Source organism: Maylandia zebra, linkage group LG23 (assembly GCF_041146795.1).
Source record: "Maylandia zebra isolate NMK-2024a linkage group LG23, Mzebra_GT3a, whole genome shotgun sequence".
Lineage (NCBI taxonomy): Eukaryota > Metazoa > Chordata > Actinopteri > Cichliformes > Cichlidae > Maylandia > Maylandia zebra.
This window is the reverse complement of record NC_135188.1, coordinates 15,719,860-15,735,559: the sequence shown is the minus strand read 5'-3', so window position 1 is coordinate 15,735,559 and position 15,700 is coordinate 15,719,860. Positions and strand designations below refer to the sequence as shown.

General features: G+C 39.8%; 1 protein-coding gene across 1 annotated transcript; it reads left to right on the top strand.

The window, feature by feature from the left end:
• The first annotated feature begins 951 nt into the window (after nucleotides 1-951).
• glulb (glutamate-ammonia ligase (glutamine synthase) b) lies at nucleotides 952-3,557 on the top strand. Its single transcript, XM_004552913.5, has 7 exons — nucleotides 952-1,105; nucleotides 1,475-1,658; nucleotides 1,768-1,929; nucleotides 2,013-2,159; nucleotides 2,257-2,384; nucleotides 2,472-2,671; nucleotides 2,756-3,557. Exons 2-7 carry the CDS (start codon nucleotides 1,493-1,495, stop codon nucleotides 3,072-3,074), a joined length of 1,122 nt encoding a protein of 373 aa, XP_004552970.1. The 5' UTR covers nucleotides 952-1,105; nucleotides 1,475-1,492; the 3' UTR covers nucleotides 3,075-3,557.
• Nucleotides 3,558-15,700: the final 12,143 nt, after the last annotated feature.

The following is a 15,700-nucleotide window of genomic DNA, read 5'->3' as shown; positions in this document are numbered from 1 at the left end:
CAAATCATCACCCCTCCAGATGCTTTACAGTTGATATGAGGTTTTTGTTCTAAAATGCTGTTGTTGGTTTTCTATAAACATGGTGCTGTGCATTATGGCAAAATATCATAATAATTCATCAAGTACTTCTTGTTACTACTTATCCTTATCCTTACTTATCCTCTTACTTCTGATGGAAGCAGGAAAGGTAGGCTTTATTTTTCCACACATGTTATCTAATTTTAAGTCATAGTAGGGACCAGCTGATTTTTATTAAGTCCAGATATATAAAACCCAAGCAGGTAGATATAAATCCCACAATATTAATTTCAATAGTACTGTACTATATTTACATGTGTAGCACGTAGGTGTGGTAAAGCATTGCAGCACAGCATGTAAGACAGTGTCAAACAACAGAACTGCTCAGTGTTGCTAAATCTTTTAACCTCCCATAAAAACAGCAGTGTTTGCAACACCGCAATCAGCTTTTCTAGGGCGTCACTACAAGGTCCAAACCTTGTGAGATATTTCACATCATTAAATGACAAAATGCATAACATGAAACGATTTTCATGGGTTTGCAAATGCGAATTTCATCGGATTTATAGGTCACGTGTGGTAAATGGTCCCTATATGTTACCTTGCTTTAAATGATTCCCAAACATGTGAACCTTTGGGAACAGCCTGATCTTTTCAGTACACCGAGCAGTCGGTGGAGGGCGCAATGCTGTTTATCGCTTCTCCAAGGCCAGCCGACACTCATTGTGGATGAAAACTGTCGTTTTACCCACTTTGCGTGTTACAGTTTAAGCCGGTTTGTTTTGTTTAACCACGGGAGTGCCTTCACGCGCTCATGTGAGAAACATGAACAAGTAGTGATTTTTTTTCTCCTTTTGTTATCTGCTGCCACAGCCACAGAGAGCAAACACACTCGCTCACACGTCTCCTCCGCGTCACGGGCTGATCACGTTTTCCTTCCACCAATCAGGTGGTTCGAGCAGGACTATAAATCCAACAGGGGACGCGGTGAGGGGCAGCAGGAATGAACAACAATAGAAACCTACACAGGAAACACACATCCATAGACTCTGTACATCTTTTAATATTTTCTTACACTTAACATTAGGTAAGTCGTTTTTTTAATTGAATCGAATCGTTTTTTAAATGCTTTTAGAATTTGTGCGTGCGAGGAAAAACAATGATAGTAGTGTTAACTTGCATCTAACGTCCATTTGCGCTTGTGTTGTATTTTTCCACTTGCGCGAGCTCCTAGTAAACAGCTGTTTGTGTGAGAGCAATAGTCGATCAGGCCGGTTGATCACAGATGAACCTGTTGTATAATCAGTCGTGATGGAGATTTCAGTTGCATTTAGGTACTTAGGTGTACTTACCTGTGTTCTGTGTATATTTTTGACATCCTGCCTGCTGTTTTACACATGCCTTCATACACATTGATCTGAATTGAAGCTCATCATGCGTCCATTTATCTCTGTAGGTTTTCAGGGTCAAGAAAATGGCCACCTCAGCGAGTTCAAAACTGAACAAAGCAGTTAAACAGCAGTACATGAGCCTCCCTCAGGGGGAGAAGGTACAAGCCATGTACATTTGGATAGATGGATCTGGAGAGGGACTGAGATGTAAGACCAGAACTCTGGATTCTGAACCCAAGACAATAGAAGGTAAGATGTAGTTCCAGTATGATCAATATGATTCAGGAAAATAAAAAAGCACGGATGGCGACATGTTTTAAGAAGGTTTTTGAACAGGGTTGTTGTTGTTTTTTGCCAGATCTCCCTGAGTGGAACTTTGACGGCTCCAGCACCTACCAGTCAGAGGGTTCCAACAGTGACATGTACCTAATTCCTGCTGCCATGTTCAGGGACCCATTCAGAAAAGACCCTAATAAGCTGGTGCTCTGTGAAGTGCTCAAGTACAACCGCAAACCAGCAGGTGAGTGGAAATTTACAAACTGGGGCGTCATGAGATTTTAAGCCGTCTTAAGTTTTAGCTAATTTCTGACTCTGTTCCAACAGAGACCAACCTCCGATACACCTGTAAGAAGATTATGAACATGGTGGAAAACAACCACTCATGGTTCGGTATGGAACAAGAGTATACTATCCTGGGCACAGATGGACATCCCTTTGGTTGGCCTTCCAACGGCTTCCCCGGTCCACAAGGTGAATGTTGGCCTCTAACTTGGCTCATTTTGTTGAATTATAATACATCAGTAATCACAGCTGAGTGTTAATGTTTAGTCTCTTTCCACTTAATCAGGGCCTTATTACTGTGGAGTCGGGGCAGATAAGGCGTACGGACGAGACATAGTGGAGGCGCACTATAGAGCTTGTCTGTATGCTGGGGTTCAGATCTATGGAAGTAATGCTGAAGTCATGCCGGCACAGGTAATTTTCCATCATGACAAAGGCAGTGTGTAAAAACCGGTAATTATTAGTGTAACTGTTAATAATGCCGCCTTTGTTGTGTTTTAGTGGGAGTTCCAGATTGGGCCTTGCGAAGGTATCGACATGGGAGACCACCTGTGGGTTGCTCGCTTCATTCTTCACAGAGTCTGTGAAGATTTTGGTGTTGTGGTGTCCTTTGACCCCAAGCCTATCCCAGGGAACTGGAATGGAGCTGGCTGCCATACCAACTTCAGCACAAAGGAGATGAGAGAGGATGGCGGGCTTAAGTAAGGATGAATTCAAAGTCAGTTAAGTTTAATAAATGAAATGTGGGTTTTTGGTGTGTTTCTAACTCTAACTCTCATCTTCAGAGTCATCGAGGAATCCATTGAAAAGTTGGCAAAAAGACACAGGTATCACATCCGGGCCTACGATCCCAAGGGTGGGCTCGACAACGCCAGACGTCTCACTGGTCGTCACGAAACCTCGAGCATTGATGAGTTCTCAGCCGGCGTGGCCAACCGTGGGGCCAGCATCCGCATTCCTCGCTCAGTGGGGCAAGACAAGAAAGGTTACTTCGAGGACCGTCGCCCATCCGCTAACTGCGATCCTTACGCTGTCACAGAGGCACTGGTGCGCACATGTTTGCTCAAAGAAGAGGGCGAAGAGCCCGCAAATTACAGCAAGTGAACGGTTTAAAACAAAAGTATCATTAGCAGTACTGTATTTAGCTCTGTGTCTGTTTCAAGACTCGACAAACCTATCTTTATTTTTTGAAATTTCTACTTGAAACATGAAATAATGATTTAAGTATTCCTGCATTCTTTGTGAATTCAACTGACACAAACACTGCCACATTTTGTCTTGGTGTCACAGTAGCTGATCGTTTGTATAGATGCACACTAACACAATGTGTTTAACTTGTACTAAAGGAAATTTAAGTACAGCAGAGTTTTCCTGGAGCTCATGTTACATTTCCCCAAAGGACAAAAACCCAAAGGCGTTTGAATGTTTAAGCAATCTTGGCCTCTGTCTCGATAGTGGTTGTGGATGGGTAAGGTTACTATGTAAGCCAGTTTACTTTTGTAGGTTTTATAAAACGATGCATGTCTGTTTTTATCTCTTCTTACAATTGTAATTGTTGCGCTCTTTAATAAACTGCTAACATTTTTATGTATGCCTTGTTTGCAGCTTAATCCCACACACTTCATTTTATCTGGAGTTCTATTCCAACAGGAACAAGTTCGCATGACACAGGACTGTCAGCTGACACGAATCCCTGAAATGTGACTGTTATTAAGGGAAAATGCACTGTAATGTTTAACAAACTGTGATTAATTTAGACAAATTACAGCCACACTCCCCTTCTCAGTTTAAAAACTCAAGCACAAGATTACGCTGAACCTTTAGAGTGGTTTTGGTAGGTTTATCATTTCATGTTAAAGCTTGAACACACTGATTGTGCTAAGGACATCACAGTAGATTTCACTCTAGCACAGGCCTGTCCAAAAATAGTGTGTGATTGTCTTTCTGGTCTGTTTTAATCACAAGCTTTGATAAGCTAGAGGCTTAAAGTAGGTTGAGAAAGTAAAGACAGGATGGCAGCCTTTGTACTAAAGTCTGTCTAAAGACCAGCAATTCAATGGAAAAGGGAAGGCGCTTCATTTCGAGAAGTTGTACAATACTATTTAGCTATCATAATAAAAAAGAAATGGCTCAAATTGTGTCACCATTACACAACTTGAACTAATAAGCAAGGCTGACTACTAATCTCCATTGCTCCATTAAAAAGCACATGCATACTGTACTAAGGATTCAAATTCAATTAAAACCTCCACAATGTAGACCCACATATGGTGCCTCTCATTTTGTAATAAACCTGAGCTGATGAGAGTGAGTTATTCCCTACACGCACATGCCAAACGTGTTTACTTGCCAAAATAAGAGTGCTCGATGCTCAGTGTGGATTTGATGCCAAACTTTTAGTCCTGACATGACAGCTCCTCAGGTCATCCTCTCCCCATCTTGTTCATGGTTTACACAAATCACTTTCAGTTCTGCTTTGCACGACTGCTTATCGTTTTCTCAAAGCATGCAGAAGTGTATTAAATTTTTCTGTCGGGCAGCCGCTAGTCTGTTTATGTTACTCCCCCATGAAAATCAATTTGCAAAGATTTGAAACATGCATGGCTTTGGATAGAGTCCTCCCTCCTTTCGTTGTTCATAAGGCCCTATTGTTGCAGTGACAGGAGATTCAAAGCAAATATGAAGCATTGATAATGTGTCACACAGCAATTGTTATGAACAACACACATATTATTACTGGATGCATTAAAATGCTTGACTTGAATTAATCATGGTAAATGTTTATCAAGTCAAAAGCGTGAGGAATCCTCATGTATCAGCTATGGAGCGTGTATTAGTGGAAAGTTAGACGGGGTGAAACACATCTGAACCTTCCTAGTGACCAACAGGGTCTGAAAGGGTAAATACTTTTTATTTACATGTGGACGATATTTTCCAAATGTACAGAACTGGAGTGACGTATTTACCATCTGATGTATCATACTTTGATGAATTACTCTTGTTGTCTCCTAAAAGTTGGAACAACTCCCCAGAAACTGTTCAGATTGTGGTTTGTAGTATGGTGTTATTTAACTTTAACTGGGAAGCAATCATAATAACGATAATATCCAACTTTTGTACTTTCGCTCCTGTAGTTTGTTTTTGTCCTGTTTGCTGATCATGATCTTTCCATGCTCCTCCCCCCACCTCCAACCAGTACTCCCAGTATTCTCTAAGTCTGATTCTGTTGGTGATCTCTTTTTGTTAAAAGGGAGTTTTTCCTCTCCACTGAGGCCAAGTGTTTGCTTTTTGTGGCTTTTCTCATCTTTGGTGTTCTCTCTTCACCTCACAATATAAAGCACCCTGAGATGTTTATTTATCCGGTATTGTTGACAACATTATTTGAAAGTTAGACCATGTTGGGTATGAGTTTTAAGCACAATAGCACTTTTTTTTTTTTTTAAAGGACACCGTCAGAAAAACAAACTTTTTGTCACTTCTGTACAAGTAAACCTTCAGGTGCTCAAATTTTATTAACCAATTTTAAAATAGCCAGTTTATAGCCTACCATTCACCACTTTATTGTAAAAAACTGCAAAACTTCAGCTGAGATTTCATGACACATTCATGATCGTGCTAAAAAAAAGAACATGTGGATGCCACATTTGTAACTAGAATCGTTTCCACCATTTATCCTTTGCTCATGAATCTGTTGCATACATTACTTTTGACGAGTAATGGATTGTGAAAATGTAATGATAAGGGCCTTTACTGAGAGACACATAGTATTCCTCTTCTGTCTGGAAACACTGGAACAAATGACCTTATGTACTTATGGTGTTCTGGCATTTATGAAGTGCTTTTCTAGTTTTACTGACCACTTAAAGTTTTTTACTAACTCTATTCACATTATCAACCCTGTAAACATGTCTGGCCAATTAATAATCATTAGTTGACCTAACACGTGTGTCTTTGCTGCAGGAGACTGCATACACAGGGTGAAAACGCAAACCAAGCACGCCAGGAGATTCAAGCCCAGAACTTTCCTGGTGATAACTTATTATAAAACATACAGACAACAACATTATATCATTGTTGCCATTATGTTGTTGGAGTTCGTTTTTACTGTTTTAATATTTTAGATGGATTTTGACTTGTGTGTCTAAAATGACTAGGACAGAACTAAATTGAAACATAGTTTAGTTTAGCTTTGAGGGGCTATATCATAAACACGGGTGGCCTGGGAAGTTCGTTTCATGCCATGCTTCACTTGCTGAAAATTAAACCATGACCAAGAGCTGGTCTGGAAGAGTGCTCTGGTCTGCTAAACCTGCTGTAAAACATACTTTCTCCAAGGTTCATGGGGTGAACACCTGGGGCATAAAAGGTAAAACATGTTAACTACCTGCTTCATTCAGTGAGGATGCTTTTTTCAGAACAGATGGCCAGAACAGTAGCGGTTTTCACAGTTTCTTAGACACAGTTTTCCCCTTAAAATAATGGCTCTTTACATTTTGCATCGAAGTGGTCAGATTTTCTTGTAATTTTTTTCCAAGTTTTTCTGGACATCGGCTGCTTTTTCACTCATGTTCAGGCCACTCCTTGCACCATAAAACAAATTAGCAAAAAACTCAGTTTAAACTGTATGCTTAGGCATTTTGTTACCAGCAGCCTGTCACAAAAACATGTGATTTGTTCCAATTTCTTTAACTGAATCTATTAAAAAATGCCAAAGATTATACAGTTTCACAAGAATAAAACAGAATGGTGCACCAACAATGTGTTTCATAAAGACCTATCAGCTGAAAACTTTGTATATCTCAGTATGGTGTGCAATGCGTCCTTAAAAACATGTAGAAAACTGGACAAGCGGAAGACAGAAGAAGTGGCAAGTGGGAAAAAAAGCTATCTACAGCAGACAAACAGTGTCTGAAAGTTATGTCCTTAAGAAACAGGAAAAAAAAATCCAGCAAAGACCTGACACATGACTGGAGAGATGCATCTGGCTCTTCAGTCAATCTATCTACTGTCAAATCTAACAGAATTATGAACACATCAAAATATCATCAAATTCTGATCCACGATGCAATACCATCTGGAAATTAGAAATGGCTTTATTTTTCAGTGTAATCTCAAACTCACTGCGAATGCATTGAATGCCTACCTGGATTTGAGGCAGCCAAAATCTAAAGAAGAGCTTTGAATGCCCTTCAGTTAGCCTGGAGAAATAGTGTAGAAGACTATTTAAAGAAATTACAAGCTGTTTATCTCTCTGTATAAGCCCTGAGATGGACTTGTGCCATGTTCGGGGTGTGCCCCACCTCTCTACCTGTGACAGCTGGGATAGCCACACAACAATGGATGGATAAGCAGTTAACGTATATGGATTCAACTGTCAGTTTCTATTCAGCTCAATATGGTGTTCTGAGCTCAGATGCCTTTAAGAAAAGTGGAGCCAAAGTGCATGTAGCTTACAGTAATACACGTGATAGGAGTTTTAGAACCCACCAAACTCAATTTAGTTAAGAGCTTACTGCCAAACAAGAACTTCAAATCACACACATTGGCCTCCTTAAATCATGCTCAGCAACCAAGCTCAGGAAATGTTCCAGCACTTGTAGAGAGGCATTTTAAGTTACTGCCTTACAGCATATTTTGTCTTTTTTTATATAGTTTTTGTTTTAGTTAAATATAGTGGAGGAAAAACCAAAAAATCTGTTTCCACAAACAAGCCTTACAGCTCGAGACCATCAGCACATACTCAAGCTTCCTTGTACGTGCATATTTATTCTGCTGCATATATACTGTTTCATAACCTATTGAATTGTCCTATTGTATTACAAGCACAGCCACTCCTTATGTTATTTAACCCCGGTGGACTGTCTGTAGAAAGGTGTGTAATTTTGTCAGTTTTCCTTCAACAACATGACGATATTTGAGATAAACTGGTCAGAAGGAAGGTCTCGTGAAGAGAAAGATAACGCCTTCGGCTTTGTTTCCATGGCAGCCACAGTGTAAGCTCAAGCAATCTGGTGTGTGTAAGAGAGGTGGGGGCTGGGTTTCCATACCAGGCAATTACATTACAGCGGCAGTTGAGGAATATGTATAGTACACAAAACAAATAATAATAGTGTAATCCCACTTCTTTCCATAGAAAGAAGTGGGATTACACTATTATTTGCAATTCAGCCAGAGGTTCACAGTTTAATCAGATATCTGTAGTCCAGACAGCAAATGAAGCACCATGCTTGTCCGTGCTAGGTCTAATCTCATCTCCAATCTAATCTAATCTCCTGTTCTATGGAGGCCCTTCAAGCCTAGCTATCAGCACTGTCATTGGTGACAGCACACTGGTTGTGACTGCCGCCCCCCCCAAACTCACGTGGTGGTGAGTTTTGGGGACATGTTCTGGAAATCGTTGCAATGTGGTTGGTCTGATGGTTGGAAAGTTGTGCAGCTGTGAAAGCAGAGCAGCACAGTGAGACAGAGAGGTTAGAGAACCCTGGGAGAAGGAGCACGGACGAAGCCTGGACCACCACCAATTGTGACAAACGTCACTGCCATTTTAAACAAACAATCAGCAGTTGCACAAAGAGAACCGGCTTCACCACCAGGATTAAATGTGACCTTAAAGCGATGCATCTTCTTCCACCAGACAGTTACTAAGGTACATTCTCCAGCTGGATAATGGGAAACAACATGGCTCAGTTCAAGATATATCCAAACTCTGCACAAAAAAGTCAGTTATGGTTGGACAAGGAGGTGCTTTGTGTTTTTGTATGTGTGCCCTAATCAGTTTTGCTCTCTTGCTGCACATCCACCACAGCTGACCTGCTGATAGGAGACATGGAAAAGCATAAAAGTGACAGTCCCAAGTATAAGCTGAATACATTGAAATGTAAAAAAATAAATAAATCAGTTAGTGTTAGTTGTTTCACAGAATGGTACATGCGATTGGAAACTTTTCTCAATTTAAAATTGATACACCTGAAGCCTGACTTGACACTTTCTGCAAGACTGGTACCTGATGAAATATGTATAAACAGCTAGGGGGGATTTTGTCTGGTTTAGCATAGACATTTGGAGAAGCAGCTGCTAGGTGTTTACCAGCTTGACTGTGAAAAGACTGAAAGAAATAGTTCAGAATATAACCAGCATTACAAAATGACTCAGTTTAAAACTTTTTTTTGTGATTTACACTAAGTAAAAATATGTAAAATGTTTTTAATTTTACAGTGGGGTGCCCAACTGGGTCCCTCTGTGTGGGATCCACATGTGTCCCATACCATCCCACAAAAGATTTATGTCTCCTTCAAAGCTCAAACCAGGGAACTTTTGCTTGATAGTCGAACTTTCATGGTCCCTGGGACTTGAATTTGGATTCCATGGCTTAGTCTCTCACTCTCAGTCTCATACATTATGTGGTTTCCTCTTCTCCACAGTTCCCATTTCCCTGCATGCTGTTTACACATTATAAATAATGTACCAGCAAACATGCCGGTGCAGGCCCATAGTGGGTAGGTGGGTGAACTGTGGTGTTGTGTGTGCAGTGCAAATTCACACTTATTCCGCATGGGTCGCAACTGGGTGTGCCTATACACCCACTATAGGTATAGCTGACAGCAATTTTGCTGTTTGGGGTCCCTATATGGGTTTTCTGTGAGCAACACCACTAAAGCTTGCCCACAGAAAACTGTCATGGGGCCCAGAGGGGTAACCCACGGGGGCAATGAGTGAGTCCCTCTTGGGGACCCAATAGTACACAACTGCTATGGGCTCCACATGGGTTAGCCCATATGGGTATTTTGTGAGCAAGTCCGTAGTGGATTTGCCAAAAGAAAATCCATATAGGAGTCCAAAAGAGCAAAACTGGTCTGTGTTTGTTCACCCTTTTTAGCCATACCCACTTGGGGCCAATGTGAGATAAGTGTGGTGTTTCCCTGCACACACATCCCCACAATTCACCCACATCCACCTTTGGAGAATGCAATGGTCTCATGTTGTTAGTATGCCACTGAGACACAGTGTTCTGTCTAAGTGTGTGTGTGTGTGTGTATGTACGCATGTGTCTATGCTTTTGTGGTCTTTGGAAAAATGTAAAAAAAAACCCTGATTAGATCTATTTTCTGTGCTTACTTCAAACAACAGATTAGTCTTTGCCCTGACAAGGACAATCAGCAATAAATTCATCCTTGGCTATATTTGTTTTTGTCACTGTCTATCCAAATGTAGTTAAAAAGTGTCAATCAATGAATTAATCACTGCTAACAAATGGGATGGATAAGTTTGAAACAAAAGCAGCTAACTGAGTTGTGAGTTGTTTTCAAAATGGATTCCCTTACTCTGATTGGCTTTCTGGACTCTGTGGTTCTCACAGTGCAAATTCTCCCCTCTCCCCCTAAAATCTCATCCTGCCATTGACAATGCCCCATTCCAAGACCTACAAGAAGTACAACACCACCCCCACCCCAGAGTTAAAGGCTGTGGAATTTTACAAAGGTCACACAAGTGAGAGGAGGGTTAGCACGCAATCAGATAGAGCCTGTAAGCCTGAGGCAAGTAGAATAACATGAAAGCACTATACAAAGCAGTTTTGTCACTATTACAGTAGTAAAAATTATTTTCTGGCCTTCTTAGAGACGTACATTTTTATACACATTTTGTAGGATTTGATGGATTTTGTGGCCATTTTTGGAATTCAAATGTCCCCTGGCACTCAAGGTCTTTACCCTGTTAATGATCATGACATGTTCTTGAACCAGTGTTCTCAAAGTGCAACCCTCAATGTGCAAACCTTGGAGAAAAAACATTTCTAGTGCACATTTCATTCATACATAGTTCATTGTATACTTTGATAAAGAAGTGCAGAGCAAGATTTTTAAAAAGCATGATCCTTTTTTAAATTCAAACAGAGCCAGGAAAGTAATCCTTTTTCAATAATGAGTAAAACTGGTATCAAGTACTGTAACAGCTGCCTAATTATACAGCTGTAAATGTCAATAAATCATCATCCTCTGACATATAATAAACACTAACTTAAAGTGTTTTTATTATATGTCAGAGGCTACCTAAATACCTCAGTAATTAAGATATTTGAGACTTATTTGTCTGCACAGTAAGCTCAATAGATATCATTCTATCCTGTCCTAAGACAAAAGAATCTTGTGACAAAAGTTCAATCTTGCTGTTTGCCTTAACTCATCCTGTCTTCAGTTGACCTTGTCCTTTAATATTTCCTTTGGTTTTGATAACCTTTGTCATTTCTTGTTGTTATGTTAAAAATCTTTGTTCATATAAGTCATGTTATATAAGTGATTGAAAATAATAAAATATTTGGCGGCCACAAAATAAAATCTAGATGACAGCAATAATCCGATTGTTTATGTCCCTGTAAAACATTATAATCAGATAACATTTTGGGAACCATCTTCTTACAAATAAGAGCTGCTTAGTTTTGCTTAGCTTATCTTAGCTTAAGTTAATGACAATTTACCAAACTACAAGCTACATATAAAGCTCATTAATATAAAGTCAAAGTATCCAGGCTACACATAGCATGGTATGCATCAAGCCTTAGTTGCTGGTAGATGTAGCTGTTTTCCTACTGGTAATTGTCTTCTGTTGGCTTGTTGAAAGGTCTTTGAAGCACATATTGCAGGATGACGACAGTTTTATGGCAATTTTGTGTCATTACTGCTCATTCTCTTTTCTGGGGTGTGAAATGCTGGACTCGCTTATTTGGGCATAATGTTTCCTTTGGCAGTTGTGCCTTGATTCACTGGGATACACATTGCAGAGGACAATGGTGTCACTCCTCACTCATCAATCAATTCTAAAGTCGCTGAAAAGACGTTTTTTTTCCTAACTTTTCATATGCAGTGTTACGCCATCACTAGTATTTTAACAACTTGGTTTGGGCTTGGTTAGAAGTGACAGGGTGGTCACTTTCAACTCGTCATTTCTCAGCAGGCAGCAGATGTGGTAACTGGGCAGATTTTTGACCCAAAAAACAAATGGGAAATAGAATCGTACATGGAAATGCAGTATATAGGGGAAAAACAATTCTAACAAACTTGAAAATCTAGATTTGGTATGATTAGCCTGAACTCTTTGAAGCAAGTGTTGTTGTTGTTTTAACTGAAGGACATTCAAAGCTCTTCTTTGGATGGTGGCTGCCTTTTGTTCCCTTCTTTGGTAAAATGATCCCACACTGTTTCAATAATGTTCAGGTCTGAGCTCTGGGCAGGCCAATCCATGACTGGTGGAGTTACCTTGACTCTATCAACACACTGGTAAAAGTAAAATTTGTCTTCATCACCCCATCAGAGGTCCAATTTTGTTTACCACAACTTTTCTCCCTGTTTCCATTTTTTAAGAAAATGAGGCTTGAGTGAGTCAGTAGATTGATTCACTTGAATGGTCAGCTGATGTCCTTTTTCCAGTGTAGTACACAGCAGGAGATATTCTCTGACTGACTCCATCAGTGTCATGGTCCTGGGTCGAGCGACCCAGTGTTTGAGTTTTATGTATCTTTTGTATTTATTTGTGCCTTAGCTTAGTTCACCTAGTTAATTTCTAGATTGCTGTTTAGTCTTGTTGTCTCCCCCTGTACTAAGTCTCCCTGGTTCATGCATCATGTCTGCGTGGTTATGTTTAGTTCATGTCATGTCTAATCTCCATGTTTCCTGTTTTACTTTGAAAGTCTGTATTCAATGTCAGTGTATTTAGTTTCTCCTGTCCTGTCGTAAGGTTCATGTGTGTCAGCTGTGCTCCCATGTGTGGTCACTTCCCCTGATCATCCCTCATGTGTATTTAGTCTCTGTGTTTCATGTAGTCTGTGTCGCGTCGTCTGTGTTTCCACCCTCCATGTTGTCACAGCCAGTCTTAGTAGTCATAGTTATGGTTTCCTGTGTCTTCTTAGTTTTTCCTAGTTTTACTTTCCCAGTTTAGTCATAGTTTAGTTTGTCACTGCGTTTCTGCCTTGTCTGCACTCCTTGTCACCAGCCACAATAAAGGCTCGCTTTCAGTTAAGTTTACTCCAGTTTACTCCAGTCTACTCTCGTGTGTTCGCACCTGGGTCCACCACACACACCACCACACGGTCTGCCTCCTCAGATCGTGACAATCAGATTGTTTTCACTTTTGGAAATACACAGTTTAAGTTAGGTGAGAGCACCGAGATGCAGACAGTGCAGGGGACTAGATACATTAAACCCGCTCGCTTGTTGGAAATTCATTGGACTGTTCTCACATGTGACTAACTTGTTTTTTGGAAACTGGCTGAAGAAGTGAATGCCAAAATCAAAGTGCCTCAGACAATTGTGTTCTCCCATGCACATCTGTTACATAACATCTAGAAGAGGTAAGGGCTGGGGTGCTTGTGGGAAAACAGATTAGCAGTATGGTGAATCAACAGAAGTGGCTCCTTCCAAATAACAACTAACAAAGTCCATCTTCCAGCACCTCCAGCTCATCTGTTCTTATCTCACTCTTGCATGCAAATAAATAAAGGTTCCCAAATTGTTGCTGTAAAGTTGGAGCCCTAAATTTTAGCCACTTCCAGAAATAAAAATTTCCCCAGACTCAAATGTTGTAAGCGTGTGTACTTTAAAAACAGTCAAGACAGAGTGGAATTAGGAGTACTGTTGATAACTTTGTACACAAAGGAGATGTTTACAAAATAATCCATGTCACAAAACAAAACAAAAAAATAATAATTCATTAACACTACATAAAAGCATAATCTAAGTTTTAGTATGGGCAGCCTAACAAACAACAAAAATAAAAATATACCAAAATATACCATGAGCTGGAACTTGCTTTAAGTGGATTAGTTGTATGGGCTTTGTATGCGCTTTAAGCCTTTAATTATACTTATTCAACAGTACCTGTCAAATGCAATTGCTGATGGCAAACTATAATCACATACTAAGGTAAATTGGACTCATACAAGTCCACTTCTTAATAGACTCTAATTTAAATTTTCTCAATTGCAGAGAAATAATAGAATGAAAATCCTTGTAAACTGAGAAACTGCAGGTGTGAGCTTGAAGAACAACCAAATTCACTTAAAAAAAACTACTAAGGACAAAGAGGGCAGCTTTTAGTCTCCCAATACTGTAATATTCACCCTAATGAATGGTATAAGTTTAGGGTCCCATCTTTCTGTGACCTTATGTCCACAGATAGTAAATAAGATTAGGAAGGATACTTACCAGCAACAGGTTAGTAAACACTTTCATAATAAGCCAGTACCCCTTTCAACACTAAAGTCATTCTAACAGGATGTTTTTCGACAGTGCATTGGTACAACTGTTCCTTACTATATTTAGAAGCACACTGAAGTTATGAATCCTGCATGCCAACGATGGTGCCAAGCTTGTCAGCGCCGTCCAAGATGCAAACATACTGAACCACTAATTGTGCACATGAGAAGTAAGCCTGCAGCTTATGTGACTACATTCAAATAACCAGTGATCAAATCAGGTTTGAATTAAATACATTACAGTTTGTTATCATTTACAGTGTTCAGCATCATAAAGAATCTTAATTCAGCTCTGTCGGGTTACTGTTGTGCTTTGCATTGCACTCTATTGTAAGCTGTTTTCATTTTGTTCTCCCCCTGTACCTCATCACCCCATGCACGAACCAATTTGGCACAAAAAGAAAATCTACATGGAAAAACTGAAAAGTGAAACCACACCAAATTTATATTGAGTGGTACAATATGTCCTTTAAGGTAGAACTTATGTAAGTGGATGAATAGTGAAAAAAACCAACAATTTCCACAGCCACAGAGTGAAGGTCTGTGGAAAATTCCCCATTTGGGTATGTTCTCAATTAAGGCAGTTTACTCTCCAGCATGAAATTGAAGAACCACCTCCAGGATGACTCTGCACTTTTTCAGTGCACTTGAATGAGTTGCATGGAAATCAATAAAATGTTTATTCAAGTGTAACTTCCAAGGAAAAGCAGGTCAGTCAGAGCGAGTAGAAGTAAAATTTGCATTTGGAGGAAGAGTCGCTCTCTTTCCATTACTTGCTTTGAAGGAATCACAAGGGGATTATAACACTTTCTTTACTGGGGGTCTGGAAAAAACACAAACACAAAGTAAACTAACAAACCACAATCTTTTTACTCCCAACAGAGACTTCCTGGGTGATGCTCTTCATGCTGATTGTTAGTACAGCTTCGGCATCCGGGTTCACGTCACTGCAACCCACTTATGCAACATCCACCAAAGCTTTGTTATGACAGCTTCAAGTTGATACATATACAAAGAAAAAGAGTAATTACCAGTTTAACTCCTGATCTGATTTTAACATTATGTAGAGTTAGAGTTACTTTTTCAAACTTGGAACTTGATGAATAAACTTGAAATAAACTAAAAATGATGGTTTTCACAAAACTAAATGTTGGACAACACATAAATATGCACAACTCCAGAGATTATTTTCATTGTTCTTTTTGTTTTTTCTTTTAATTGTGATATCTATGAAATTGTCCTAAATTGGTGTATCAAATCATCCATTTGTACCTACTGTTCAACAAAGGGGGCAATATCCCTGAAAGCTTACGTGAGAAGACATGTACAGGTATTCTTGTGGTGGATATGTGTGGGAAACTGAAGCCAAAACTTTGTGTTGAGGTACAAACGAATGGAAAATGCAGCCTTGTAAAGGTGATTTGTTAAGGATCTGATTTCAATCTGTTCTCCTGGGAAAGTGCTCTGAGTGCAGACTACAACTGTC

Excerpts from the sequence above, each read along its gene's own strand:
- glulb (XM_004552913.5), top strand. The coding sequence starts at position 1,493 with ATGGCCACCTCAGCGAGTTCAAAACTGAACAAAGCAGTTAAACAGCAG. Across the intron at positions 1,659-1,767 it reads TGAACCCAAGACAATAGAAG|ATCTCCCTGAGTGGAACTTT; the intron begins GTAAGATGTAGT and ends GTTTTTTGCCAG. Across the intron at positions 2,672-2,755 it reads AGAGAGGATGGCGGGCTTAA|AGTCATCGAGGAATCCATTG; the intron begins GTAAGGATGAAT and ends TCTCATCTTCAG.